The sequence below is a fragment of the Pan paniscus genome, chromosome 9, assembly GCF_029289425.2.
Source record: "Pan paniscus chromosome 9, NHGRI_mPanPan1-v2.0_pri, whole genome shotgun sequence".
Taxonomy (NCBI): Eukaryota; Metazoa; Chordata; class Mammalia; order Primates; family Hominidae; genus Pan; species Pan paniscus.
The window spans coordinates 86,561,986-86,589,435 of NC_073258.2; the positions used below are offsets into that span (position 1 = coordinate 86,561,986).

Below are 27,450 nucleotides of genomic sequence, written 5' to 3' on the forward strand. Positions count from 1 at the left end.
CAGTAATCTAATAATGAAGAAATAGTGTTTTACACATGAGGTTGAATTTCATAGAATTTGTTCAACCACCTTCCTCAGCTTCATTAAAAAACAAAAAAAGAGTCTTCCAAAGATGCATAACCCATACTTCCCTAGCTTCATCATTCTAAAAAACAGGCAAACTAACATTAATAAACATGAATAATTGAATCTTGGTAGCCGTAAACCCCACCAGCTTCACTACAGGAACAAAGAAATCCACCCCAAAGTCTCCCCAAGATTAGACATTGCAGAAGAAAAGATTAGTGAACCCAAAGATGAAGCAAACTACAAAACTACCACAAGAAAGCTTGGGGGAAATTCTTCAGGACATTGAATTTGGCAACTATTTCTTGGATACAACATCAAAAGCACAAGTAGCAAAATCAAAAACAAGCAAATTGGGACAACATCACACTGAAAAACTTGTGTCTCAAAATAAAAAACAGCATGAAAAGGAAACCTAAAAAATGGAAGAAAATAATTGCAAATCATACATCTGATAAGTGGTTAGTATTCAGAATATATAAGGAACTTCTACAACTCAACAACAAAAACCAAATAACTTCAAAAATGAGCAAAGGACTTGAATAAACATTTCTCAAAAAAGAGATATCCACTATCCAAAAAACAGAATGGCCACTATCCAAAAAACAGAAAATAACAAGTTAGAATCCTTGTGCACTGTGTTGTGAATGTTGCCATTATGGAAAACAGTATGGTGGTTCCTCAAAAAATTAAAATACCATGTGATACAGCATTCTCACTTCTGGATATATATCCAAAACAGAACAAGATCTTGAAGAGACCTTTGCACGTTATTCACAATAGCCAACAGATGGAAGCAACTCAAATGTCCTTCAACAGATTAATAAAGAAAATGCGGTATAATACCCACAACGAAATACTATGCAGCATTAAGGAAATCTTTCCACATGCTACAACATAAGTGAAACTTGAGGACATTACACAAAATGAAATAAGCAAAATAAGCAGTCACAAAAGGACAAATACTGTGTAATGCCACTCATACGAGGTATCTAAAGTAGTCAAAGTTAGAGAAATAAAGTAGAAAGATGGTTACCAAAGGCTGGGGGAAATGGGGAGGAGGAATTAGTATTGTATAGAGTTTCAGTGTTGCAAGTTCTAGAGATCTGTTGCATAACAATGTGAATACACTTAACACTACTGAACTACACAGTTAAAAATGGTTAAGATGGTAAATGTAATGTTATGTGCTTTTACTACAACAACAACAACAAAATCCTGCAACCAAATACTGTTTTAGATTTATACAATGTGAAATAATTAATCACCAGAAGGCTTGCATTCTAAGAAATCTTAAAGGAAGAAGTACTTCAGATAGAAGGAAAATGATATCAGATGGAAATCTAGAAAAATGAGGAACACTAGAAATGGCAAATCTGTGGGTAAATATAAATGTCCTTATTTTTAAAAATTCTTTCGAAGACAAATGACTATTATGTGGTTTATAACAAGTAGAAGTAAATGTATGACAATAACTCAAAGACTAGGAGGGAAGACATGAAGGTATAAAATTCTAATACTATACATAAAGTGACATAATACTACTGGAAAGTAGATCATGATAAAGATACTCTTGTGGGTTGAATTGGCCCTCTCAAAACATATGTTCAAATCCTAAGCTCAGTACCTGTGAATATGTCCTTATTTGGAAATAGGGTGTTTGCAAATGTAATCAAGTTGTATTAGGATGAACTTTATCCAATGACTGATGTCTTTATAATACCAGGTAAATTTGAGCACACAAACACAACAGAGAGGGAAAACGGCCACATAAAGCCACAAAGACATAAGGGGGAACACCATGTGAATACAGAAGCAAAGATTGGAATGACACATCTATAAACCAATGGACACCAGGGATTGCAGGCAACTATCAGATGCTAAAAGAGAAGGATCGAACAGATTCTCCTTCGGGGCCTCCAATAGAAACCAACCTTGCCAATACATTAATTACAGACTGACAGCCTCCAGAACAGTGAGAGAATAAATTTGTTGTTTTAAGCCACCCAGTTTGTGGTACTTTCTAAAGATAGCCTTAGGAAACTACATGTGTACTATATATGCTAAAGCAATCATTACAATTTTTTAAAAGAATTATCACTAGTAGGATACGAAAGGACATGAAATGGAAAAAAATTCAATTAGTCAAAAAAAAGGCAGAAGGAAATGTAGAACAGATAGGACAAATAGAAAACAAATAGAAAGCTGATAGATTTAAACTCTAAAATATAAAAATCATACTAAACATAAATGTTCTAAACACTCACCCCATGAAAAGTCAGCAATTGCCTAATTTAGATAAAAAGCAAAATCCAGCTATATAGCCTAAAAGAAAACCTGTATTAAATCTAAAGACTCAAATAGGTTAAAAGGATAGGAAAAGCTGTGTTGTGTTAACACTAATCTAAAAAGTTATTGGAGTGGCTATAGTGATATCAAATAGGCCAGGCACAGTGGCTCATGCCTGTAATCCCAGCACTTTAGGAGGCCAAGGTAGGAGGATTGCTTGATCCCAGGAGTTCAAAACTAACCTAGGCAACATAGTGATATCCCGTCTCTACAAAAAATAAAAAGTTAGCTGGGCATAGTGGCTGTAGTCCCAGCTACTCAGGTGTCTAAGGCAGGAGGATCACTTGCCAGATGGTTGAGGCTACAGTGAGCCATGATTGTGCCATTGCACACCAACCTGGGTGACAGAGTGAGACCCTGATTCAAAGGAAGGAAGGAGGGAAGGGAGGGAGTGAGGGAGGGGGTGGATTTCAAAGCAAAGAATATTACCAAGGAATAAGGAGGTTATTTCACAATTATACAGGGATCAATTCATCCTAAGTGTTTCTTCATACAATAATGGGAGCTTGAAAATAACGTGAAGCAAGAGTTGACAGAACTGAAAGGAGAAACAGAAAATCCTCATAATAGTTGGAGATTTCAATAACCTTCTCTCAGTATTAATAAAACAAGTTGGTAGAAATTCAGAAAGGATAATGACCATTAGCCAACTTGTGCTAATTGATGTTTTTACAATTCTTGGCACAACAGCAGAGTATACGTTCTTTACAAGCACACATGGACCACTTACCAAGATGGACCAGTATCTACTTTATAAATCTCAATAAACTTAAAAGGATTCAAATCATACAAAGTATATTTTCTGACCAGAATGGAACTGAATTGGAAATCAATAGCAAAATGGTATCTAGAAAATTGGAACTATTACTAAACTAACACACTTCTAAATAATCCACAGGCCAAAGAGGAAAGCAAAGTGAAATTAGAAATTCTTTTGAACTGAATTAAAATAATACAGAACATTTAAAAATCTATGGATACAGTTAAAGCAGCGCTTGGAAATTTGTAATGATAAGCACATATGTTAGAGGGGAAAAAGATCTCAAATCAATTACCTCAGGTATGTTTTTAAGAAATGAGAAAAAGAGGAGCAACTTAAATCCTAGATAAGAATAAGAAAGAAATAATATAGAACAGAGGGTGGAAGAAACAGAAAACAGAAACCAATAGAAAAGAACCAATAAAACCAAAAGGTGGTTATTTGAGATTTTCAAAAATAATAAACAATTAGCATAAAGAAGGGAAGACATAAGTGACCAATATCAAAAGAGATGTTTCACCACAGATTCTACAGATGTTAAAATATAACAAGAAAATATTTTTGAACAATTTCAGCCAATAAACTTGAGAACTTAGGTGAAATGAATAAATGAATATTTGATCTTGTTTTGTGAAGATTTGTGAAGTTCACTCAAAAAGAAATAGATAATCAGGGTAGCCATATATCTACCATGAGTATTGAATTTATAGTTAAATCCTCCCTACAAGGAAAACTCAGATCCAGAAATCTTCACTGGTAAAGTCTACCAAACATGTAAGGAAGAAATAATAATATGATGCAAACTCTCCAAAAAAATTGAAGAGATGGGAACACTTGCCAACTCATTCAATAAGTCCAGCAATATCCTGATATCAAAGCCAGATAAAAACATTTTGAGGAAAGAAACTACAGCCTAATACTCCTCATGAACATTGATATAAAAACTTTTGACAAACTTTTAGCAAACCAAATACAAAAATATATATAAAGAATAGTACCTCATGGCCAAGCGGGGCTTATTCCAGGATTGCAAAATTGACTTAACATTTAAAAAAATCACTCAATGTTTTGTTCCACCAAACCCACAGCAGGAGTCACCCCAAAAGTGACAGCAGGGGAGTTTCCACAAGGGAGTGTCCTGAGTTATCCTGAGACTGGGCTGGTTGGGATTCAAAGAAAGAAGCACTAAACACCAGGGTGATCAGTCCAAAGCATTTATTAGGGGAAATTTTATATGACTGAACTGCAGCAATCCTCACCACAAACAGCAAGAGAAAAGGCTAGCAGTTCACAACAAGGGGATTAGGATATGGAGTTTATATGAGGGCTTAGGAATTTGGCTCAGGGCCAGGGCCAGTTTATTTTAGTGTTTTGGGCAACAACCTAGATACCTTTATCAGTGCCTGGAAATGTTTAAGGTCTCGGTTTGGATTCAAGCCTGCTAAGAAAAATCTGCAGCTGGCCAGGTCACAAAGCAGTCAAGGCGCTCTGTGATTTTTGGTCAGGACACGGAAAGATGGCTGGGGAACGTGGAGCCCCTACACAATATAATTCACTGTATCAACAGACTAAACAAGGAAAAAAAACAATCATCTGAATAGATACAGAAAAAGCATTTGACAAAATCCAACATCTGTTCCTGATAAAAACTCCCAGCATGAGGAAAAGAAGGGAACTTCCTTAAGATTTTGAAGAGCATTTACCAAAAAACCTATAATTAACATGATGATGGTGGGAAACTGAATGACTTCCCCCTAAGATCAGGGAAAATGCAAGAATGTCTGCTTTATTGCTTCTAGCCAACATTGTATGGGAGAGTCTAGCCAGATTGGAAAAGAAGAAATAAAATTATCTATGTAATTTTTAAAATCCTATTTGATTTAGCAAGGTTGTAGGTTATAAAATGTAAAAGAAAAAATAAATTGTAACTCTCCAGATAAGCAATTAACAATAAGACCAAGCAATTTGTCCATTTTGTTTAAATTGTCGAACACAGTGGGTTAAAGTTGTTCATAATATCCTCTCCTTATCCTGTTAATGTGTGTAGAATCTGTATTAATGTCCCTTCTTTCAGTCCAAAAAGATTTAGTTGTTTGGTCTCTTTTTCTTTTGATTAGTCTTATTAGGGCTTATTGATTTTATTAATATTTTCAAAGAATCACAGTTGGTTTTTTCTCTATTGTTTTTGTCTTTTCCCTTTCATTTATTTCCACTCTTACCTTTATTATTCCTTCCTCTTTGATTTCCTTTTTGCTTAATTTGATTTTTTTAAAAAAATATTGATTTGGTTGATTTTGCCCTTGATTCTAGGGCATAACCCTTAGTCATTGGATGTAGTCATTAATTCTAAGATGTTGCTCAGTGGAATGTCCAAAGTTTTCACCCAGTCTGTATAACTTGGAAATATTTAAATTTCCGATATTTGAATTTAAATATTCAAAAATACACTGTCTTCCCAGCATCAGATGACTGCTGAAATTTCACTTCATCTCTTCCAGTCTTCCAACTGTTGCTGTCCATTGGGTTCTTTGGGTCTTACCACATGCATGTACTGTTATAATGTCAGCCAAAAATTTGAGGGGATTTTTTAGACAGATTTTGGGGTTCCCTTTTCAAGGTTCCTGCCCCAATTTTCAGTTGATCTGGCATTTCCAAATTTCAACTTCTGAGTGTTTTAGAACGGGAAGAATGCTGCTTTATAATGACTCTATTCCCCATGTACTGCACAGACTAATGCCCTCATGAAAAAAAGCTGGATAAATGTGGATCTTACCCAGTATTTTTCCCATCTTTCAAGAATTGTATACCTTCCTGTGTTTTCATGCTATTTTGGTTGCTTTCCAGGGTCTTTGAAAAGAATCTCTTCCTTGTCCAGAGTTTATAGTTGTTATTTGCAACAGGGTCTGTCCAACATAAGCTACTGTGTCACTTCCAGAAGCTAGAAGTCCCTCTTTTATTTTTTGATTATTATCTTTGAAAAGTATGGAATCTTCCTGGATCAACTATTTTCAGCAGATTCATGCAGCATTTAAGTCAAAGCCATATCCCAGCAATTTTTCTGTGTGACACAGGATTTTATAGACAGTCTAGGTAAGAGATAATAAGTAGTAGCAATAAAGGTAGTGACAAGTGGTCAAATTCCATTTTCTTTTATTAACTATTTTATGTGCCAATATTCTGTTGTTAGGGAGTTCAGACAAGCTATAAGAAACTAAATTATCTTTTCTCTTTCGGCATTTCTCAAAACTTTTAAAATCAAAAGAATGGCATGTATTTTTAGTAACAGAAAAATATGCTTTGACAAATTGTTCTTTATTTCCTGTTTCCAAAAAGAGCTTACGGTTGTCTGGTGCAAGCATCATAGACATTGCAGATTTCTGGCTACATTTCTATCCCCTCTCTTCCATGCACAGCCCAAGTTCAGCTAAATTGTCTGACAAAAATTTTCATAGATGCTATGTAGAGAATTGCTGAAAGGAAGATGAGTGGAATCTGTGAGAATAGAGTCACCTCCAGTGCCTAAATAAGAAATGATTTCTGTAAAGAATATCTAGGAAGAAAATCAATAAATTGTTCACGATTGATTAGTCTGCAGGGAGTAATGTGGATGAACTTAAGTTTCTGGCTTGTGCAATGAAATGGATGGTGTTGTCAAGCCCTGAGACAGGAAACAGTAGATATAAGAGAGGAAAACATATACGATTTTCAGCTTTGGAGTATGAGATGTCCTTGAGATTTTTATTTAGAGGCACCTATCTAATCTCCATCTGCAGTATTGCCTCCATTTTTTTCTACATCATATGCATCTTATCATAGTGTAACTATGAATTTTTTAACTCCCATTTTTAATAACTAACGTTTCCCAGAAAATAAAGCAAACAAAAGGGAGCAAATTCTTAGTCTGGCATTTGAAGTATTCCACACTCTGGCTTTTTTTTTTTTTTTTTTAACTTTTCAACCTTATTGGCCATTATTCTCTACAAGATGGTGGTTTATAGTTTCTACATAATTAGGAAACACAGACAGTTACAGAGAAGGCCTAGTGAAATTCCATTAAGGCAAAGGTAGTAAGCAGAATATTGTGATTTGTTTGCTTAAAACCTTGAGATGAAAAGCAAAGTGAGTAAAAGACTAGATGGCCAGGCACGCTGGTTCACGCCTGTAATCCCTGCACTTTGGGAGACCGAGGCGGGTGGATCACCTGAGGTCAGGAGTTCGAGACCAGCCTGGCTAACGTAGTGAAATCCTGTCTTTACTAAAAAATAAGCCGAGGCTGGGCACGGTGGCTCACGCCTGTTATCCCAGCACTTTGGGAGGCCGAGGCGGGTGGATCACGAGGTCAGGAGATAGAGACCATCCCGGCTAACACAGTGAAACCCTGTCTCTACTAGAAATACAAAAAAATTAGCCAGGCGTGGTGGCAGGAGCCTGGAGTCCCAGCTACTTGGGAGGCTGAGGCAGGAGAATGCTGTGAACCCAGGAGGCGGAGCTTGCAGTGAGCCGAAATCGCACCACTGCACTCCAGCCTGGGTGACAGAACGAGACTCAGTCTCAAAAACAAACAAACAAAAAAATCAGCTGATCAGCTGGGCGTGGTGGCACACGCCTGTAACCCCAGCTACTCTGGAGGCTGAAGCAGGAGAATCGCTTGAACCTGGAAGGCAGAAGTTGCAATGAGCTGAGATCAGGCCATTGCACTCCAGCCTGGCCGACGAGAGCAAAACTCTGTCTAAAAAATAAAAAATAAAAATAAAAAAAAGACTAGGAATTTTCCTTCTTGTACACCTTCGTGAAAATAAGTCTTTTTATTTGTGCAAGTTCAGAAACTGCAATTACAGACTTCTTGGCACTATGGAGCCTAATGGTCAAGCAACCCTGCAATGGAGAGACAGTATAAAAATTATCTGGACAATGCAACACTTTATCACTTGCTCAGAAATTTGAGAGGATGAGAATAATTAAGATTTCTGATAATGTGTTATGATCATGTATTTATTGCTACAGTTAGTTATATATTTTTTGGCACAATGTTTACCTGCTAATCTTAATGGAGTTAAGATAAAATTCCATTGTAGGCATTTTTCCCTTCTATTGGGTTAATCAGTCCAAGCGAACTGAGCAAAGGTTGCAGGGAGCCCCAGCATGGCTGAGGAAGAGCTGGTGAGGCATCCACTGGCTGCTGGGAGGAGAGCATTAGAGGTATCTTCTGAACAGCACTGTCCAACAGAAATATAATGCAAGCCACATATATAATTTTAAATTTTCTAGTATTTATACTTAAAAAGCAGGAAGAAATAAGATGACTTTCACCCAACACTGCTTCCAAATAAGCAGTACTCTGGAGAACACGAGAAATCCTCGGAAAAATAAGCTCCAGCTCTGAGGTGCTGATTATGGTAGGGCAATCAATACAGATCAAAACATGGCACAGGGAGCTTAAGTTCCTAGGGAGAGTAGAAAATCGATAGAGCCAAGAAATAGCTCACCTTTGACTTATTTTTAACCTGAGTAGCTATCATATGCCAAGAGCTGTGCAGTTTTCATTTACCCCATGCCAAGAACGTAAGTAGGCTCTACTGACCAGGAAGTTAAGTAATATGCCCGAGGTACGTTTTCAATGGAAGAGGCTGACTGAGGGTCATCCAACTTATATCTCGAAATTTCACAATTTCTACAAGTTCTGTCCTGGGAGGCAAGAGTAGGTGAAACGAGCACACTCTACGCCAGGGAAACAAACCTCAACGCTTAGCCGCCCGGCACCTCCTAGGGCCGGAAGCCTCTCAGCCCGAAGCCGCTGCTGGCTGCAACCTCCGTCCCGCAGTCCAATTAGCAGCCGCGACCCGGCGCCCGCCCACGCCGCGTCACGAGTCAGCCAAAGATGGCTGCGGCCAGGTAATTTGAGCAAAGGCCACAGTGACCCCCGGCGTGGCTGAGGAAGACCTGAGGAGGCACCCACAGGCTGCTGGGAGGAGAGCATAAGGTACTGGTATTCCGGGGGAGGGGGTGAAGTAAATGTCCCGGTGTCAGGAGAAGCACGACGCGGTGACACGCTAGCTACCAGCAGCGCTGCGCGTAAATGAGAGCAAGTAGAAGTGTAGTTGGCTCTTCGTGCTGTCTTTTCACTTTGCACTCTAGAAGGAAAGACCTTATATTTAAATTAACCCAGTAGAAAGGAAAAATGCCTGAGATTGAATTTAATCCCAGGTTTACTGTCAATTTACAAGGTGACCACGGCCAAATTTGATTTTCAGAGGTCCCACTTTACTTCTCTTTCAGATAGGCCCCACACTGCCTATCTCTCAGAGCTCTTCCAAGAATGACATGAGATAGGTAACACAAAAATCTTTCGAAATATTTGTAGTTTTTACAGGCGGCGTTGTCTTTGATAGATATTTGTTATTAATATCGGAGACAAAATGCCCACAGGGGCTGCCCAGTCAGCACTTATACTGAATTGAGTGACTTAATTGCTCTCAGTACAATATATACATACTAAATTTGATTATATATTTCACCACCCCATACACAAAATCATTCAGAGCTCCTGTACAGAAGAGATTGTGTCTTATCATCTTATCGTAGCCAAGGCCCTCAAAAATTTGACTACCAGAAACCTAGACATAAATTTCTAAGGCTGCATTGTACTTATTAGGTTAGCTTTAAGTCTAGAGATATGGAATGTCAAGGTACTCAACATTTCCAAATGACCTCTTATCGATATAAAACAGGTAGCAATAAATATTTAAACGAGTGCCTGTAATGTTGTAGGAAATGAGAAAATCTGGTTTCATAAAAGCATGTTTTCCTTTGTTGTTATCCCTGAACTGTTTGTTTTTTTTTTTAAGACCGAGTCTCGCTCCCACCCAGGCTGGAGTGCAGTGGCGAGATCTCGGCACACTGCAACTTCCACCTCCCAGGTTCAAGCGATTCTCCTGCCTCAGCCTCCCGAGTAGCTGGGATTACAGGCAGCTGCCGCCGTGCCTGGCTAATTTTTGTATTTTTAAAAGACAGGGAGTTTCACCATGTTGGCCAGGCTGGTCTCGAACTCCTGACCTCAGGTGATCCGTCTGCCTTGGCCTCCCAAGGTGCTGGGATTACAAGCGTGAGCCACTGCATCCAGCCTTTGTTTTTCTTAACTGTTACCCTGAAACCTGAGCCAAATCTTCATCATTCACCATTCCCTTCACATTTTCACCCTAACTAGTGCAGACATCAACAAACTGCTGGCATGTAGGCCATATGCAGCCTATAGCTTGTCTTGGTACAGCCACCCAGCTAAGAATGATTTTTATGTTTTTATAGTTTTTTTTTAAACAAATATTCAACAAAGGCTGTATGTTACCTGCAAAGCCTACCATATTTACATCTGGCCCTTTAAAGTTTGCTGAGCCCTGATCTCAGGTATACCTAGAAATGAAATTGCTAGCTATGTGTGTCTTCTACCTGCTAAATAATACCAAATTCTTTCCCAAAGTGACTGTGCAGTTTGGGTAAAGCTATCCCACAGAATGTACACAGAATGTAGTTTTAGCTACCCCGCATTCTTGCCAATAATTGGAATTGTCAGATTTTGATTTTAGCTAACCTATGGGTACCTATTGGTATCTCACTGTGGGTTGTTCCCCCAGTTATAATGAAGGTGAGCATACTTTCATGTTTATTGGCCGTTTAACTTTCCTTTTTGTGAAGTGCCTGTTCAAATATTTTGTCAGTTTTTCCGTAGGGCTGCTTACCTTTTTCGTGTTGATATGTAGTTCCATGTATGTTCTGGGTACTAACTACTCTTTTGTCAGTTCTATTGCATTTTCTCCCACACTAGCTTATCTTTATGGTATATGTTGATAACCATAGGTTCTTAAGTTCAATACTGTTAGTTTTATAAGTCTTTTATGTTTAGTGCTATTTGTGAATTGTTTAGGAAATACTTTCAAGGATTATGAAGATATCCTGTATTTCCTAAAAGCTTTATGTGTTGCTTTTCATGTTCTGGTTTCTGTTTCACTTAGATTTTTTTTAATAATATATATGCAATGATTTTTTTCAGATTAGCTCTACAGTATTATTTTTAGTCTTCAGAAGGTTTTTAAAAGTCTTTGTATAAATTCTTGAGAAATGATATCTTCATGTTTTTTAAGGCTCAAAATGGAAAATCATAAATCCAATAATAAGGAAAACATAACAATTGTTGATATATCCAGAAAAATTAACCAGCTTCCAGAAGCAGAAAGGTAAGATCCCTTCTTAATTTAAAAATACCTTTTATCAGGTGGATTTTCACCATTGATTCATTATCTCAAATTTATCTGGTTTAAGTATAAACAACATGGAATGTGAGAAGGAAATTGCCCTTTTCTTGCCTGGATGAGAGCGTTTAACCATTTTGCTCAACATCACATAGCTAATTGTGGAAGGTGAGGCTGGAACTCATGTCTTTGGACATATCTAATTGTATAATGTTTTGAGTTTTTCCATTAGGCTTGGAGTATAGTAAAATGTAAACATTTACAGACCCATTTAAATAACAAAACTTTAAAATAACTTTTAAAATGTCTTTTTTTTTCCCAGTTCATTCTGTCAGTATGCTTACCAGTCTAAGAGTACCATAGAACACACATAGCAAGATAGAGAATGTCAGAGAAATAGGATCATGGCTAAAGATCTTTAAGATATTATTAAAGAGGGCCAGGCATGGTGGCTCACGCCTGTAATCCCAGCACTTTGGGAGGCCAAGGTGGGCAGATCACCTGAGGTCAGGAGTTCAGACCAGCGTGGCCAACATGGTGAAACCTCATCTCTACCAAAAGTACAAAAATTAGCTGGGCGTGGTGGCAGGTGCCTGTAATCCCAGCTACTTGGGAGGCTGAGGCAGGAGAATTGCTTGAACCAGGGAGGCGGAGGTTGCAGTGAGCCGAGATCACACCACTACACCCCAGCCTGGGTGACAAGAGCGAGGATCCGTCTCAAAAAAAAAAAAAAAAAAAAGATATTAAAGAGAAAAACCAATATAGGGAACATACTAATCTTTGCCAGGCAGCTAATGTGTACTTCCACAAAATGTCTTACACTTTGTTGACAGTCAAGAAGGTCTCTCTGACTATAAAAGGATGAAAAGCAGCCACCTGGGAAGGAGAGAGGGACAGTGTCTTAAGTAGAGGGAATGGCATATGCCTAGCCACAAGATAGCCAAGGCTTGTGGTACTTGAGTAACCATTGTTACTGAAGTACTAAGGAAGTGGGAATAAGGACCAGGAATAGTTTTGAGCAGGGGGATGATGTTAGCATTTCTAAAGAACATTCCAGCTGCTTTTTGGAAAGCAGATTTGAGGTAGGAAAGAAAGGAAACACAAATACCAGTAGAAAAAACGGCACAGTAATCCTGGTGAGTGGAGATGGTAGGGGTGGTGACAGCTGAGATGAAAAGAGGATGCATTTAAAATACATTCTGGAAGCATAATCTTGCTATCTTCAGGAATAGAAACTGAACAAATCCCCATCTTGCTGCCACTTACCATCTTAATCAGGGAGAACCCATAAATCAAGACCAGTAGTGTTCAGAACAAGGATCTCCAAGGGGAAGGAAAAAAAGGCCAGTAGTAAGAACTTGGTGAGATCTTAAAAGCTCTTTCACCCCCCGCCCCACACTCCAACTCCACTCCCTTCTAGTTGTTTTCCTGAGGTAACGGAAAACCTTTTAAAGCAAAAAAGGAACTATGTCCATGTTTCCAGGCCAGCAAGATAGGGAAAGTGAGAAAGACTAATAAAAGAGTAGTAGGCTGGGCATGGTGGCTCACACCTGTAATCCCAGCACTTTGGGAGGCGGAGGCGGGCTGGTCACCTGAGGTCAGGAGTTTAAGACTAGCCTGGCTAACATGGCGAAACCCTATCTCTACTAAAAATACAAAAATTAGCCAGATGTGGGGGCGCGTGCCTGTAGTGCTAGCCACTGGAGAAGCTGAGGCACGAGAATTGTTTGAACCTGGAAGGCGGATGTTGCATTGAGCTGAGATCATGCCACTGCACTCCAGCCTGGGCGACAGAGCAAGACTGTCTCAAAAAAGAGTAGATGGTGGCAGCTTTGAAGAGAAGAAAGCAGTCTGTCACTGGGTTCTTTACCAAATTAGAAAGAATACCTGGAACTGCAAAGTAAAATTTAGTTTAGAGGCAATAAATGTTTCAATCATTGGCATCTAAACTAGGCAGATTACAGTGTCCTGTTATCTTTGCCTTGTTCCTATTTTTTCTCTTCATTCCCATTTTATCTTCTAAGTTTGAATCTTCATTTCTTCTTGGATTATTAATCAGGTATTTAATGGTTACTTGGCATGTCCTTCAGTGTATGGAGCTTTCTTAATATCAAAAACTTCATTTTCTGATCTACAGCAATACTTTCACGTACATGTTTGTCATTTGTTAAATTTGGGCTATTTCATGTCTATTTCTTGTGTATGTCTTATCAAAAAGTCATGAGTTTTTAGTTGGTATAGGTACTTTTTTGGAAAACTGGCAAGGGGCTGCTAGGTAACAATTTTGTGCTAACTTTTAATTAACAAACATTTTGACTTTAGCTATGGGAAAAATCTGGTTGGGAGAGAGCAAAGTTTGCTATGCAGATTTCACTTGTACTACTTATTTATTTGTATATGTAACATACTTGTAAACAAATGGACTTATATATAACATGTATATATGTATTTTATATATATTATATATACATACAGGCAAATTGTTTACCTGAGCATTGGGATTTAAAATGGGGATAATATACATTTCACATGATTTTTATGATGAAATATTTTAGAGGAAGTGTTCAAGTTTTTTATTCCCCCAACCCCCACAAAAAAAAAATAGGCTTTTCACATTTACATGGTTTTTGTGGTTGGTAGGTTCTCCAGGCTGTCATCACTAATTATAATCTATGTACTCCAAGTTCCTGAACTGCCACTGTCTTGTACCACCATTACCATTTTCATAGACTTCTGTTATATCTCGTTTACATCTCTTTCTTCTCCAGTAATATTTAACTATGTTAACCTTGAAGATAAAAGGTAATTTTTTGTGCCTTTAGCACTAAGTCTGCTGCATACAGTGGGGTTCTCAATGACTGATAGGCATCATGATTGCAAAGTGTCAGATAAGAAAAGCAATACCTTATACAACGTAGGAAGCTGAGTTCCTAGAAAAGCTATTTTAAGATGAGTGTAAGCCATAGAAGTTAGAGGAGGTACTGTGTGGCTACTTTGGCTAGTTAAGAGTAATGAAAATTTTAAGACTGTATTGTAGATGGCAATGTAAGTGGTAAAAAAGCTAAGTCGTAGTCTGAAAAGTTTGGAGTCAGTATTTTCAATATTCAGCAATCATGTTAGGTATTACTTTTTCCCAAAACTAAAGAATGCATAGGACATAGGTTAAAAGTTCATACATAACCTGGCTTCAAATCCAGTTCTACCACTACCTGAAAACATCAGTTTATTTCTCATCAATGGGTTGTTATAAAGTACCTAGCATAGGGTGTTGCTTAAATGTTAATACTCCCAATCCTGACACTAATGTTTCAGGGAAGAGTGAAAGAAATCACATTAAATCTACATTATTGAACATCTTGTGTGTCAGGCTGAATACATCTTTGTATCCATTGTCTTCTGGTTGTTTAAAGACTAGTGTAGAAGCCTGACATGTAAATCGGTGATTATATAAGATAGTACTGTCTTGTAATGTGTTGTGCTAGAGAGGTTAAGTATTAATTATTATGGGAGCTCAGGAGAGGCACCCACTGGCTGCTGGGAGAAGGGCAAAAACCTATACATAAAGCAATTTTTAAGATTTTGGTTCTATAAGGGATAGATGTCGTATCCAGTTAGTGTATTCCCAAAGTCCTATAACACATGTCAAAATCGGGAAAGCACACACACACAATAATGCCAAAGAAAAAGTTCTTTCTTCTCACCCTTTCAGGAATCTACTTGAAAATGGATCAGTTTATGTTGGATTAAATGCTGCTCTTTGTGGCCTCATAGCAAACAGTCTTTTTCGACGCATCTTGAATGTGACAAAGGCTCGTATAGCTGCTGGCTTACCAATGGCAGGGATACCTTTTCTTACAACAGACTTAACTTACAGATGTTTTGTAAGTTTTCCTTTGAATACAGGTAAATTCTACTTCACTATCACCAAAGAGTTTGCCTTAGTATATGTTATTTGCAGCTTTAGTCCATACTTATTAATATCAAGTAGCTGTATGCTGTAATGCAGTTAAGATTAAATCTTGCTAGCCTATATAATGTGGCAAATAATTCATATTAGTATGGTCTACCAACCAAGATGCACATACACAGCAGTTCTAAATACTTTTTCTTTAATTGAGATGGAGTTTTGCTCTTGTTGCCCAGGTTGGAGTGCCCTGGCGCGATCTTGGCTCACTGCAACCTCCACCTTCTGGGTTCAAGCAATTCTCCTGCCTCAGCCTCCTGAGTAGCTGGGATTACAGGTGCCCACCACCATGCCCGGCTAATTTTTAGTAGAGACAGGGTTTCACCATGTTGGCCAGGCTGGTCTCAAACTCCTGACCTCAGGTGATCCACCCACCTTGTCTTCTCAAAGTGCTGGGATTACAGGCGTGAGCCACTGCACCCGGCAATACTTCCCTTTTTCTAACATATCTTTCTCACAGTGCTCATTTAGAGTAAGAAATATTTAGAAATCCATATATACATATATATGAAAATTATATATATGGAAATATATATATACAAATGTATATAAATAATATGCTGGCTACCTTAGATTTTTTATTTATATTTTATAGAGAAGTTCCTTAAAGGGGGAAAATATTTTTATGGGAATAACTCTTTATACAGTAAATCTCTTAAAGCACTAAATGCATATACATTTATCAAATACATGGAGATTTGATTTCCTTTTGAAAATTTACCATGTGTGCTGAAGACTTTGAGTACAGTTAATCATAAAAAAAACTTTTGATTAATTATTTCAAATAAAAATATTACCATGGGTGCTAGGGAAGGCAGTCCATCTAAATTTTGTTAAGTGCTGCTCCAAATTTGTTTAAATTTGACGAGTATTTTGTTTTAATTCCCATGACCAGTGGAAACAATTTCTATGATCAAGGAAGACCTATCGCCCATTTAATTGAACAGACTGAGTGAAAATATTAGCCCAGGTCTGTTGATAAAAAACAAGGCAGAAAGCTAGCAGTAGCCCAAACCATGAGATTATTATATCTAAGTTGAGAACAAATTAGAGAATTTTTTTTCCTAAAATAGTTTTACCAATTATTCCTAGCTATTTTAAGTTACTCATAGATGTAATTATACCTTTTAACAGGCTTTGTAGAATTACATTTGATATATTACCTGAAAAATACCTGTGATACACAAAAGAGGATCTTACATTCTTTAAATCATGTTTGCTTGACTATCATGACCTTCATTTCTATGACTAATTTATTTCCTAGGTGATTTGGATTGTGAAACCTGTACCATAACACGGAGTGGACTGACTGGTCTTGTTATTGGTGGTCTATACCCTGTTTTCTTGGCTATACCTGTAAATGGTGGCCTAGCAGCCAGGTAGGAAATGAAAAACTTTTTATAATATGTGATTACCTATAAAACTCACAACTTAAAGCAGCAAATATATTGTTTTTAAGGCATTTAGACCAAAGGCAATGTTACCCTCTTGATTAGAAGTTAGCAAGACCTGTTTTTTCTTATAATGAAATTCTGCTTATCAAGAATTTCAAACAGTTATACTTGGTGTGTAGTTAGGCTATTAACCTTAATTTGTGTACTGAATACTAAACTAACTACAAAGCTGCAAACAGTATTATGCATGAAACTTCTATCATATAAACAATTATCTTGGATGAGTTTGAACACTTGCACTAAAGGAAAATTCCATCAGAAAATGTCTAGCTGTTATATTAGCCTTCTATTCTAAAATAATTCTGGCTATTCTCTGTTGAACTCTTGCATCAGCAATCTATGCTATAGCCTTGAAGCAAACTGGATAAAGAAACAAAAGTTTTTAGGATTAATAGACACTGGAGACCTTTAATATTCAGTTTTATCTTAAGACTTCTAGGACTAATATGTATCATAGATGGGTTTGCCATTTGATACAACAATCTTTTCTATTGAACTATCTCAATGTTTTCTTACAGGTATCAATCAGCTCTGTTACCACACAAAGGGAACATCTTAAGTTACTGGATTAGAACTTCTAAGCCTGTCTTTAGAAAGATGTTATTTCCTATTTTGCTCCAGACTATGTTTTCAGCATACCTTGGGTCTGAACAATATAAACTACTTATAAAGGCCCTTCAGTTATCTGAACCTGGCAAAGAAATTCACTGATTTTAAACAAATATGTAAACAAAAATAAAATGGTAAAAACAGTTTATGTCTAATGTTATGTCTGATGTTATGCATAAACATAGACTTGTAATTTATCACGAGGTATAATTCTGGGACCTACAACAAAAGGCTACCCAGGGCAACAAAAGGCTGAATCTAAGTAAAAGCTACCCACTTAAACAAGTTTAACTTCACTAGTTTGCCCAGTATTGTCTATTCTACCTTGCTTGTTCTACTCTTTTACCTTAGGCGTTGTTTGGTCTGTAACACAAGAGGAAAAAGTAACTATATAGTATTTTACACTGAAGACTTCATAATGACAAACAGGAATAAAAAATGAAAAAATATGTATCAATATACTATACCAAATGTTACTTATAATTCACTTTCTCAATTCAGATTATTAATCCATAGATTCTTAGAACTGATTTAACAACCTTCCTCAAATCAATCATCTTCTTGAGTCATTCAGGCTCAGCTTCAGCTATTATGATATAGACCTATCTACTTCGAGTCACCTTATTTAGAAAGCTGTATTTTTAGTTTAGGTAGTCTTTCAAGCTTCCATTTATTGTGGCATATTTAGAATCACAAAATTAACTAATCTCTCTGACCCTCAGTGAAATATCCTAGTTGGTTCATTTCCTAAGATCATTTAAATTTTTGATGTGCTTTCTTCTGTTCTCCTAACATTTCTCATCCTAGTTCTCTAAACCATTTTCTTTTGTGACAGCAACTAAATCAGCATTCTCCAACAAACAGAGCTTTCTGTGATGATGGAAATATTTTCTATCTGCACGGTCAATATGTTAGCCACTAGCCTATGTAGCGGCTGGGCACCTGAAATGTGGCAAGTGCAATTGAGTAACTGAATTTTTAATTTTAAACCATTTAAAATGTTTAGCCACGTGACTAATGCTTACAGTATTGGTCAGCGTAGATCTAAACCAACACTTATGAAGCAAGCCAATCATCACAGAAAAGTACCAAACAAAATTTTAACTGGCATCCAAGATTATTCATGAATCTCTTAATTATTACTTCCAAATAGTGACATATCTGTTAAGTAATCTTATGCTACTTAAAATTATAATTTAGAAAAGGCATCTTTGCGAGTGAAACTGGCCTTTAGCTTCTGTTTAAAGAAAAACATAAAGCTGTGCTGCCAAAGATGAAAAACTCATGTGAAATTAATAAAATATAATCTCAATTTTTCAGAAAGCAAAGATGATTTGTTCTTTCAACAGGCACATAAAATATATTATCTACCAAACTTATATAAAAAATGATCCCAGTTATGAGGCAAAAGAATCTATGTGCACAAGAGACTGAAAGGAAGCATGCCAAAATGTTTACTGTGGATATTCTATGGCTTATAGAGTTATAAGGGTGATTTTTCTTTTCTTCTTGATTCCTTTCAGGATATTCCAAGTTTTCTATAAAGAATATGCTTTACTTTTACAACTAGGGAAAGAAAGACAGAAAGATATATATAACATTTAAAGGGCAAAACAATATAGCTGTTTATTTTACAGGCTAAAATATCAAGATGAAAAGCTCTGATCCCAAATCATCCATTTTACCTACATTCTGTCACTTTTACTAAAAGCAGAGTTCTACTCATCCCAGTGAAAAAACAATGAATTAAAAGTAATTTCTGGCGTTAACCCAAGTACCGAGTTAAGACTCCTTAAGAATATAGAATTATGTAATCAACTTAGATAATTCAAAGCCCAATGATATAACTAAGTTCTTTGACGATTGAGCACACATTGTTTCCTTACTTATCTTTAAACATTCCTAGTCCAATTACTCCCTAGCATAATACCATTTATAAATGAGGATGAGTTTACAATGGTTTCTGTAACCAAAAAGTATTTCTAATATCTGTCCTCTGCCACGTATTTTTAAATTATCTTTTCCATTAGCAGAAATGGGCAACATAAGCAATAAATCATGTTAAGTCTGTTGCTACAAATTTACTTTGCCAAAATTTTTGTTCAGAGGGCAGATATCTGCATTATTTAAGGACATTTAGTCATTTGTAGCTAACACCTGAAGTAAACTACCCTCAATCAATTTTTAATATTTCAGTCTAGTCACTGTAGACAAACTAAATCTTTTATAATTTACTTTGTGTAGTTATTTGGCTTAAAAAAAAAAGAGGGCTCACATTCTATTTAAATTAAGACATTAATATATTTTATAAAGCCCAAATTATAGTACACTAAGAGCCAGAGGGGTCTAGGGAATTGATCTCAGTGGGTATACAGCAAAGACAAAATTTGGAGGCAGACGCTAAAGGAAGTTGAGATAAATAAAATTCAAATCAGTGTATTAACAGAACTACACAAATGTTTACAACACAGTAACTACACTTTTCAATTAGTTCATTGTGAAAACTGAGCAAAATATTTTCAACAATTTTGGGTCAACAAAAAGTATGGAATATTTTAAGACAATAAAGAGTGACTGGTGTTGAGAGTACTGAGGCTACACATAGAGGTACTGAAATTCAAATCTGAAAAATACTGTGCTGGCCACACATAACACTACAAATTTCTAATGGAAGAATTCCCTTTTTGATCCGCAGCTTAGGTGGTAAGTAAATAAAAAAACAGCTCAGAAAAACAGCAAAAATATTAACATTTAGGAGTCTCAAAACTTTGTATTGGCTATGAGTCTGGGGGAAAAAAATATAAATGTCATACTACCAATTAAACTTTCAAGAGTCATCAGATTATTTAGCTTTAAAATTTTACTAAATCAGACCTTAAACTACACATTCAAAATGCTGAACTAGATAATCACATATTAAAAAGATAATGACTCATTATCAGTGAATTACCCAGTCTGTTCTATCAAAGTAGTAGTTAAGGTCACCAAATAATGTTGGTGCCTTTGGTTCTGGAATTATAACTAGCTGTACTGTAGGAGCATCAGCGCTTAAGTTTTAAGCCAGTGGGAATACTCTTTGCTGCCTGGCTTCACAGGCACTGAATACACTTAAAATGGTAAGAAACTGAATGGAATTAATAAGTTTTGAATAATACAATAACCAACTGTATATTTATTATGAAGTAAAAGCCAATCTCCTACCCAATCCCTCTTCTATCAGCTGCACATTTCCAAGTGAGATAAAATGACTCAATCTAAATCACGTGAAGGAATGTATTAACATAATCCAACAAAAATGAAATAAAACAATCCAGAGTTTTGAGTGTTTTTTCACACTTGTAATAAACTGAAAAAATATTTCAATTAAAACAACCATATGCCACAAAAAGCCACTCCCATCATCCACAATACTGAAGTCCTTATACAACACTAGATAAATTTTTATATAAAACAGTAGAAACTAGCATACCATTAATTAGAAACCTCAAAATATTCAGAAAACAGTATCAAGTACTCAAGAGAAAGCTCAAGAAGCCAAAACCTCAAGAATCCATACATCCTGGTTGTTACCCTAAATTGTAATTAACTACCCACACATTTAATCATAATCAACTTTTTCAAAGATATACAAATCAATGCATCTATTTAAAAGGACTACTCTTTATAGTTCAGAACTTTACATTAACTTTTATATTCTACTCAGCAGGGTGTCTGTCTGTACTCCAAATTAGCTCTCATGTTCCAGGAAATAAATACAAACTCATATGCCTTGTGATCACTGATGGCCTGCTTATGTAATTCTAGTCCACTAAATGTTAATTCCATAGAATATGCTCTTGATTATGTAAAAACTCTAATTTCTTGATGAAATACTGTAATTCTCCAAAGGTTACAATTTTGTAAAGATATGCAATAACTGAGTATCACTCCCATGAAAGACAAAAAAAGTATAATTTTGTTCCAAGATTAACTTAGTCTCATGTATCTCTATTAAGTCTTTCAAGGATTCCAGAGAATCTTTTCATATCTCCATTTCTGGAAAGTGAAATCAGTATAGAAGTAATTTGGGAACTTGAAAATGGCATTCATTTTTTTCAGCAGATGCCAAATTTTTGACCGACATGGTTCTCACAATTACTTTGTTACCAACAGTCCAGTCAGTTAACAGGTTGTAGGAAAAGATTCGTTTTTGCAGACACTGCTAAGCTGTTTAAAGAGAAGAGAGAGAGATTAATTTAGTGATTATAAAATGCACAAATATTTAAAATATTTTGAACACTTTTTGTTGGATTATATCAGAGGTGTGACTACATTTTAACAAAAGTGGACTTTTTAAGATAAGTCTGGTCAAAGAAGTGCAGAAACAGTAAGTCAATATGATAGAAATAGTAGGTCAAAATATGATGTGTTAGTTCAATTAATGTATGAACTCCTGCCACCATCAAAAGACAAATATTAAAAAGCTACATCTTTAGTCTAGTTCTGTATTTTACCAGAGGCACATTTAGAAGAAAAACAAAAGGGTCACCCAAATGCTAAATTGTTTTCAACCATTACAGTAAATAGAGCCAAACCTAGAAATTTCAAAAACAATCCATTTTATATTCCAGAAATCTCCTTTATCCATGTGCTAATCATCCAGAACACAATTTTCTAAAAATAGTAAGACAACAGTTTCACATTAATCATAACTTTTTTAATTAACAAGTAGTGAATCGGACACTTTAAGATATTGTTTACTACATACTGAAATAAACAGATCTGTTTAAATTCAGAAACCCAAACATTTACAGTAAAATGTGCTTACACATAAATATGACCAAATTTATTTAAAGCCCCTATTAGATAGATCCTAAATACATGCAATTACCATGTAAAAACAAGACCATGAAGTTGATGTAAAAAATGACAAAATCACTAAGTCACCAAAACTAGAAAAAAAAAAATGAAATGGAAACTGAGAAAAGACAGTTAATAAAACATAAGGAACCTAACAAAGCAGCTTTAAAAATAGGCCATACTAATCCTTCCATTTTCAAAAGTTCTTATCAAGTAATTCCAAAAACTGCCATTTATAAAATGACATTCTAAAAATCTACACTTGGAATTTCAAAGTATCTCAATTCAGAAAGCTTTGACTACTGTTTCTCCCCAGCCCACAATTTCAAATAATGCAGGAAAAGTATTGACGTAAGGAAGAAAATACTCCAACAGAATGTTATAGTTTTTAGAAAAATGAACTTACTGCTTTCCAGAACCTTTTAAGACCCACAGTCAGCATTAACAATCATTTTTCCTATTTTCATCCATTATTTTCCAATGTCATGTTAGAGATGAATAAATTCTTTGAGCCCATAACTAAAAGATCAACAAACCTGGTTTTATTATGACACCATATTTTTGTCATTGGTACTGCACAAAATTATATACAAAGAAATATATACAAAATGTTCAAGTATTAGTTAAATTTCAATTCAAGGCTTCTGTTTCAAAAAAGCTACATTTAACATATTTCATAAAGATAGCACAAATTAGTCATTTCAAATAATCTTTCCAACTACTTTTGGTTTATATATATATATATATATGTGTATATATATATATATATATATATATATAATTCAGTAGGCACTAAAAACCCATGCAGCTGCATTGTGAGGGGCTTGCTCCTGCCCTTAGGTATAAGCAGGTTCATCACTCCAATTTGTGAGTTTGGCTACTACCCATTCATGCTCAAGTGCAGCAGTAGATGATTTTACAAAATATGCTGTGATGCACTGGAAACCAAAGACCAATTCAGGTCTCAAATCGTATTATCTAGCAACAAAACATTTACAGTTGTGCAAGAACAAGGATTCCATTTTCATAACCAAATAACAAAATAAAACATTTTATGTGTAAGATAACTTACATCTTTGGACTGCTGGAAAATACTTTTTAATTATGAACATGTTAAAAATAAAAAACAGCAGAAGCCCTGATATTACCTCTTTTTCCTCATTTCTTATACTACCTTTTAAAATAAAGCAGGAAATGTGGCCAGCAGCTGGTCCCGTCTCTTCTGCCCCAACAGCTGTATCCACTTTAGCACAAAGAAAAACAAGGATGCTAAATACGTATATACTTTATCAAGCAGTGATGTTTCACAAAGAATTTCTTAATGCCTCTTACACTGAAGGACACCATAATTCAATTTATACAACTGGTTAATAGATTCAAGGGAATAAATCCCACCTTTAGGAAAATAGTGCCAATCGTGTCATTTAAGTGGCCAGAACCACTCAATTTAAAAAATTATTTTAAAATAGGACAAATACTTTTGAAACACAGAGAATAAGATTCTTTGTGAAGCCTCACTTTACACGTTTTCATTCACATTTCACAACCTTCAATATCTAATCATACATATATAAATTTAACCTAAAATTTTAATACAACAAAAATAAAGATGTTCAACAATTTATTCAATCTCAGTGATAGGGTAATCACTGCTGGTCCTCAAAGAAACATTAGCCATTCTTATTCTCCAATTAACTAAAACGCAGGAGTCTCATATGTATGTTAATTTCCAACTTCTCTAATGGTGAGACATTAAAATGTTACTCCGTATAGACTGTTTCTATATCTCATACTGAAAACTAAAAGGCATTGTTGATATTTAAGAGATACCTGTCACCTCCAGCAAAATAACTATCACATTTGTGCATGCCCCAAATACTTAATTGTCAACCTCTGAAAAGTTGCCCTAAAATCGGAATTCCAATTTGCACCTTGTACAACTCGGAACTTCCATTCAACTTCACCTGTTTCACTGTCTCCAAACTGTCTCTCTATAAGCAGGTTTCAGTGTACAGTTGGAACCGATGTCATCCAAGGCCATGTCCACACTGGGGACAGAAGAGCTAGGTACACGCAAGTCTGAATAAGGGGACACATTAATAGCTATTTCAACCAGAAGAGGCATCTTAAATACATTCTTGACCAGCACAAGTCTGTTTCCAGGGTGGACAGGGCCCAAATTAGATTTCCCTCCCACCTTCCAAAACAGAAAAAAAAAAAAATCACACACACACAAACTGAGATGTTGCCCATTAAAGTAGACTAAGCAGCAGAGCATGAGCGTTACGGGAAGAGATGGATCCTTACCAGGTTGTGAGGCGGGAACGACTGTTCTGTAACCCCTACAACGGAGCCTGGCAGGAAGGAAATCACCTAAAAAAGAAACTGTCAGAGAGATTTAATAGTCACATGTTATCATTAGGAGTTGGTTACTGTGTCACATTCATGCTTTTAGCTAAACACTTTAAGATTCAATATTACTTTTTTTCTCTCCTCTGAAATGTGTCCGGTGAAGATGTCCCACTAAGGTAAGTTTGACATGGTGTAAGGGAGTTGAAAGGGGTAAACGCGGATAAAGAGCAGATTACTTGACCCTACATTTTAAGAGAAGACGACGCCTTCCGGGCGCACGCCGAGCAGAACTCCACCGACACCTTATCCTTGTCCACATGGAGACAGACTCCTCCCGCCGAGTCGTCCTCTTCCAGCAGGTCCTGCTTCTGCTTTCCCACCGGCAGAGCGTAGTCGTGGTCACCGGCGGGCGAGTCTCTGAAGAGCGAGGTGGTCAGCCGCAGTCCCACGCCGCTCAGCCGGCTCAGCAAGCGAGCCAGTCCAGTCTCGTTGGCTAAGACTGCCCGTAGGTAGCGACTCTCCTCCTGCAGTGCCTGTACGCGTTTGCCCAGCTCCCGATTCTCGGCCCGCAGCTCCTGGTTCTCGGCTGCCAGACCCCGGACTCGACTCTCCAGCCCCATCACGTACTCCTTCTTCTTCAGCCGATTAAGGCGGGCAGCGGCCGCCGCCGCCTTCCGGGGACTCTTTGTCGCCGCCTGGTTGTTGTCGTTACCGCTGCCGCCACCGCCGCCTCCTCCTGGGGACTTTCTCCGCCTCTTTTCGGCGCTGCCACTGTCACTGCTGCTGCTGCAGCCTCCGATACCGTTTAACAGCCTTTGCAGCAGGTCAGAGAAGCGCTGCATTTCAGCAGCCGCGGCCTCATCGTCATCGTCCCCTCTCCACAGGCCGCCGCTATCCGAGCCTCCGCCAGACGAGGAGAGAGGCCCCGGCGAGCTAAGCCCGGGGTCCAGGTGCCAGTCCGGTTGCCTGGGGTCCAGGAGATCCGCCAGTTCCAGCCCAGACAGAAAGTCCATATCCTCCGTCTCTTCCCCCGGGAGACTGGCGATCGCCTCCTCCTCCATCTCCTCGGGCGAGGGCGCGCGCACGGCCACGCCGCCGCGGCTCCCCCTCCCGGCTTCCAACTCTCCTTCGTCGCCAAACTGCTGCTCGCGGCCGGGAGATCCGGCCGTCGCCGTCTCCTCCTCCCCCGCTGCAGCCCGGGTCAGGTCAGAGGGCAGCGAACAAGTTGCAGCCGGCTCCGGGCTCTCACTACGGGTTGGGGAGTTGCTGCCCGAGGCTGCCAGCAGCTTGGTCAGGCTATGCCTCATGAGGGCCAGCGGCGGGCCGCGGTAGGCCCCGGCCGCTAAGAGTGGGCCTCACGGGCCCCAAGGATCCCAGGCCCCAGGGCGGGTAGCCCCCGGCACTGGCCGAAACGAAATGCAGGGAAAGGTCCGAGTCGCCTCCCAACTCACTTGGCTAGTCGACCCCCCGCGCCAAGGCGCGGGGAGGAACGGGAGAACGAAGCGGTGAGGCCCTGCGATGACTCGACCGCGCCACCCAGACAACGGCGTAGCCGGAAGTCGGTGGTTTTCGCCCCAGCCCCGCCCACCGCGTTTCGCGCGCCACCAGGCCGTAGTGTCGCGAGATTTCAGGGTGCTTTAGCGTGGGAATAATTCCAGCTTTCTGGTGATGTCATAATAACAGCGGCAAAAATAACAACAGTCTCTAGATTTATCCACCCTAATTCAATACCACCCAATACCCAGCCTCAACAGTTCAACACAACATTTTGCTATATTTGCTTTATCTTTACATAAATGCTTGTATATTTTTTTTTTTTTTGCTGAATCATCCTAAAGTTGCAGATGAGACACCACACCCCTGCGTACTTCAGTGTGCATCTCTAAAAATAAGGACTTTTTTTCATAATCATAATACTATTACCAAGTCTTCAGAAAATTAACAATCGTTTACTAATACTATTTAATACCTGGGCCATACTAGATGTCCTCAGTTGGATAATGGATATGCTAGTTACCCTAACCTGATCACTACATTCCATATGTATAGAAATATCACTATGTACCCAATGAATATGACAGTTATTATTTGTCAATTAAAAAAATTAAAACCAAAGCAAAATGAATGTAGAATACAACGTTGCTTACAAAAATTGTCTTCAGTTGTTCTTGCCATTTTTGTAAGTAGATGTTTTCACTTGAGCCAAGATCCAATCAGTACTGACTTACTGCATTTGGGTAACAAACAAACAAAAACTCTGACAAATAGAGCCAGGAAAGGCTATGAAGAGAGGGTACTCATGCTTGTATGCCTGAAAACAAAGACTGTAAAAACCACAACGTTGCACAAAGACCATCGCGACCTTATACAAAACCTCTGCAAGGATGTCTGCCCAGAAACTGCCTGTCCAACCTTTAAGTGACGTCACCCTTGTTATTGACCTTTGTAGCTAAGATAATTATTTCAAAACAATGTGTAACCATCCTCACTTTTTTTTCCTTTAAAACTCTTTGTCTTCCTTCGTCTTCCTGAATACACACATAGTTTACTATGGCATGCGTTTTCCCACTGAAATGCTCCATTCTCAAAACATATCTTTTATTTTAGAGACCTTTTCTGTTTGTTATTTAGGTTCACATCCCACAAGGGATCTGAGATTTGAAGCAGTTTACAAGTACATTAGAATATAGTAAAACAAAACATTTTGAATTTTTAAAAAGCAAGGCCAATAAAAGATGAACTAGGAAGAGAAGGAGTTCTGAAAAGGGAAAAGGTTAATCTTGGAATTGGATGGATGCAATATCTTACTCAGTT

The 27,450-nt window shown here is 37.6% G+C and overlaps 2 protein-coding genes across 26 annotated transcripts; one reads left to right on the forward strand and one right to left on the reverse strand.

Annotated features, from left to right (window-relative positions):
* The first annotated feature begins 5,331 nt into the window (after positions 1-5,331).
* Positions 5,332-17,589, forward strand: TMEM126A (transmembrane protein 126A). Of its 2 annotated transcripts, XM_003832963.5 has the most exons (5): positions 5,332-9,155; positions 11,311-11,403; positions 15,128-15,321; positions 16,647-16,761; positions 17,355-17,589. In XM_003832963.5, the coding sequence occupies exons 2-5, from the start codon at positions 11,318-11,320 to the stop codon at positions 17,545-17,547; spliced, it is 588 nt and encodes a 195-aa protein (XP_003833011.1). In that variant the 5' UTR covers positions 5,332-9,155; positions 11,311-11,317; the 3' UTR covers positions 17,548-17,589. The 2 variants fall into 2 exon arrangements, with proteins under 2 accessions (XP_003833011.1, XP_034789370.1); XM_034933479.3 differs by lacking the exon at positions 11,311-11,403 and having other exon boundaries at positions 9,012-9,155.
* A 1,456-nt stretch (positions 17,590-19,045) lies between these two features.
* On the reverse strand, positions 19,046-26,870 carry CREBZF (CREB/ATF bZIP transcription factor). 24 transcript variants are annotated; one of them, XM_055093791.2, is made up of 6 exons: positions 24,883-26,870; positions 24,592-24,669; positions 24,249-24,363; positions 23,459-23,527; positions 22,691-22,803; positions 19,046-21,651 (listed from the first exon to the last, which is right to left on the reverse strand). In XM_055093791.2, exons 1-2 carry the CDS (start codon positions 25,941-25,943, stop codon positions 24,654-24,656), a joined length of 1,077 nt encoding a protein of 358 aa, XP_054949766.2. In that variant the 5' UTR covers positions 25,944-26,870; the 3' UTR covers positions 19,046-21,651; positions 22,691-22,803; positions 23,459-23,527; positions 24,249-24,363; positions 24,592-24,653. The 24 variants fall into 24 exon arrangements, with proteins under 24 accessions (XP_054949766.2, XP_008956685.3, XP_034789359.3 ...); XM_008958437.4 differs by lacking the exon at positions 24,249-24,363; XM_034933468.3 differs by lacking the exon at positions 22,691-22,803.
* Positions 26,871-27,450: the final 580 nt, after the last annotated feature.

Bases quoted from the DNA above. Each gene is read 5' to 3' on its own strand.
- TMEM126A (XM_003832963.5), top strand. From the start codon at position 11,318: ATGGAAAATCATAAATCCAATAATAAGGAAAACATAACAATTGTTGAT. The intron at 11,404-15,127 runs GTAAGATCCCTT...TCACCCTTTCAG, and splicing joins CAGCTTCCAGAAGCAGAAAG to GAATCTACTTGAAAATGGAT. The intron at 16,762-17,354 runs GTAGGAAATGAA...GTTTTCTTACAG, and splicing joins AATGGTGGCCTAGCAGCCAG to GTATCAATCAGCTCTGTTAC.
- CREBZF (XM_008958438.4), bottom strand. From the start codon at position 25,943: ATGAGGCATAGCCTGACCAAGCTGCTGGCAGCCTCGGGCAGCAACTCC.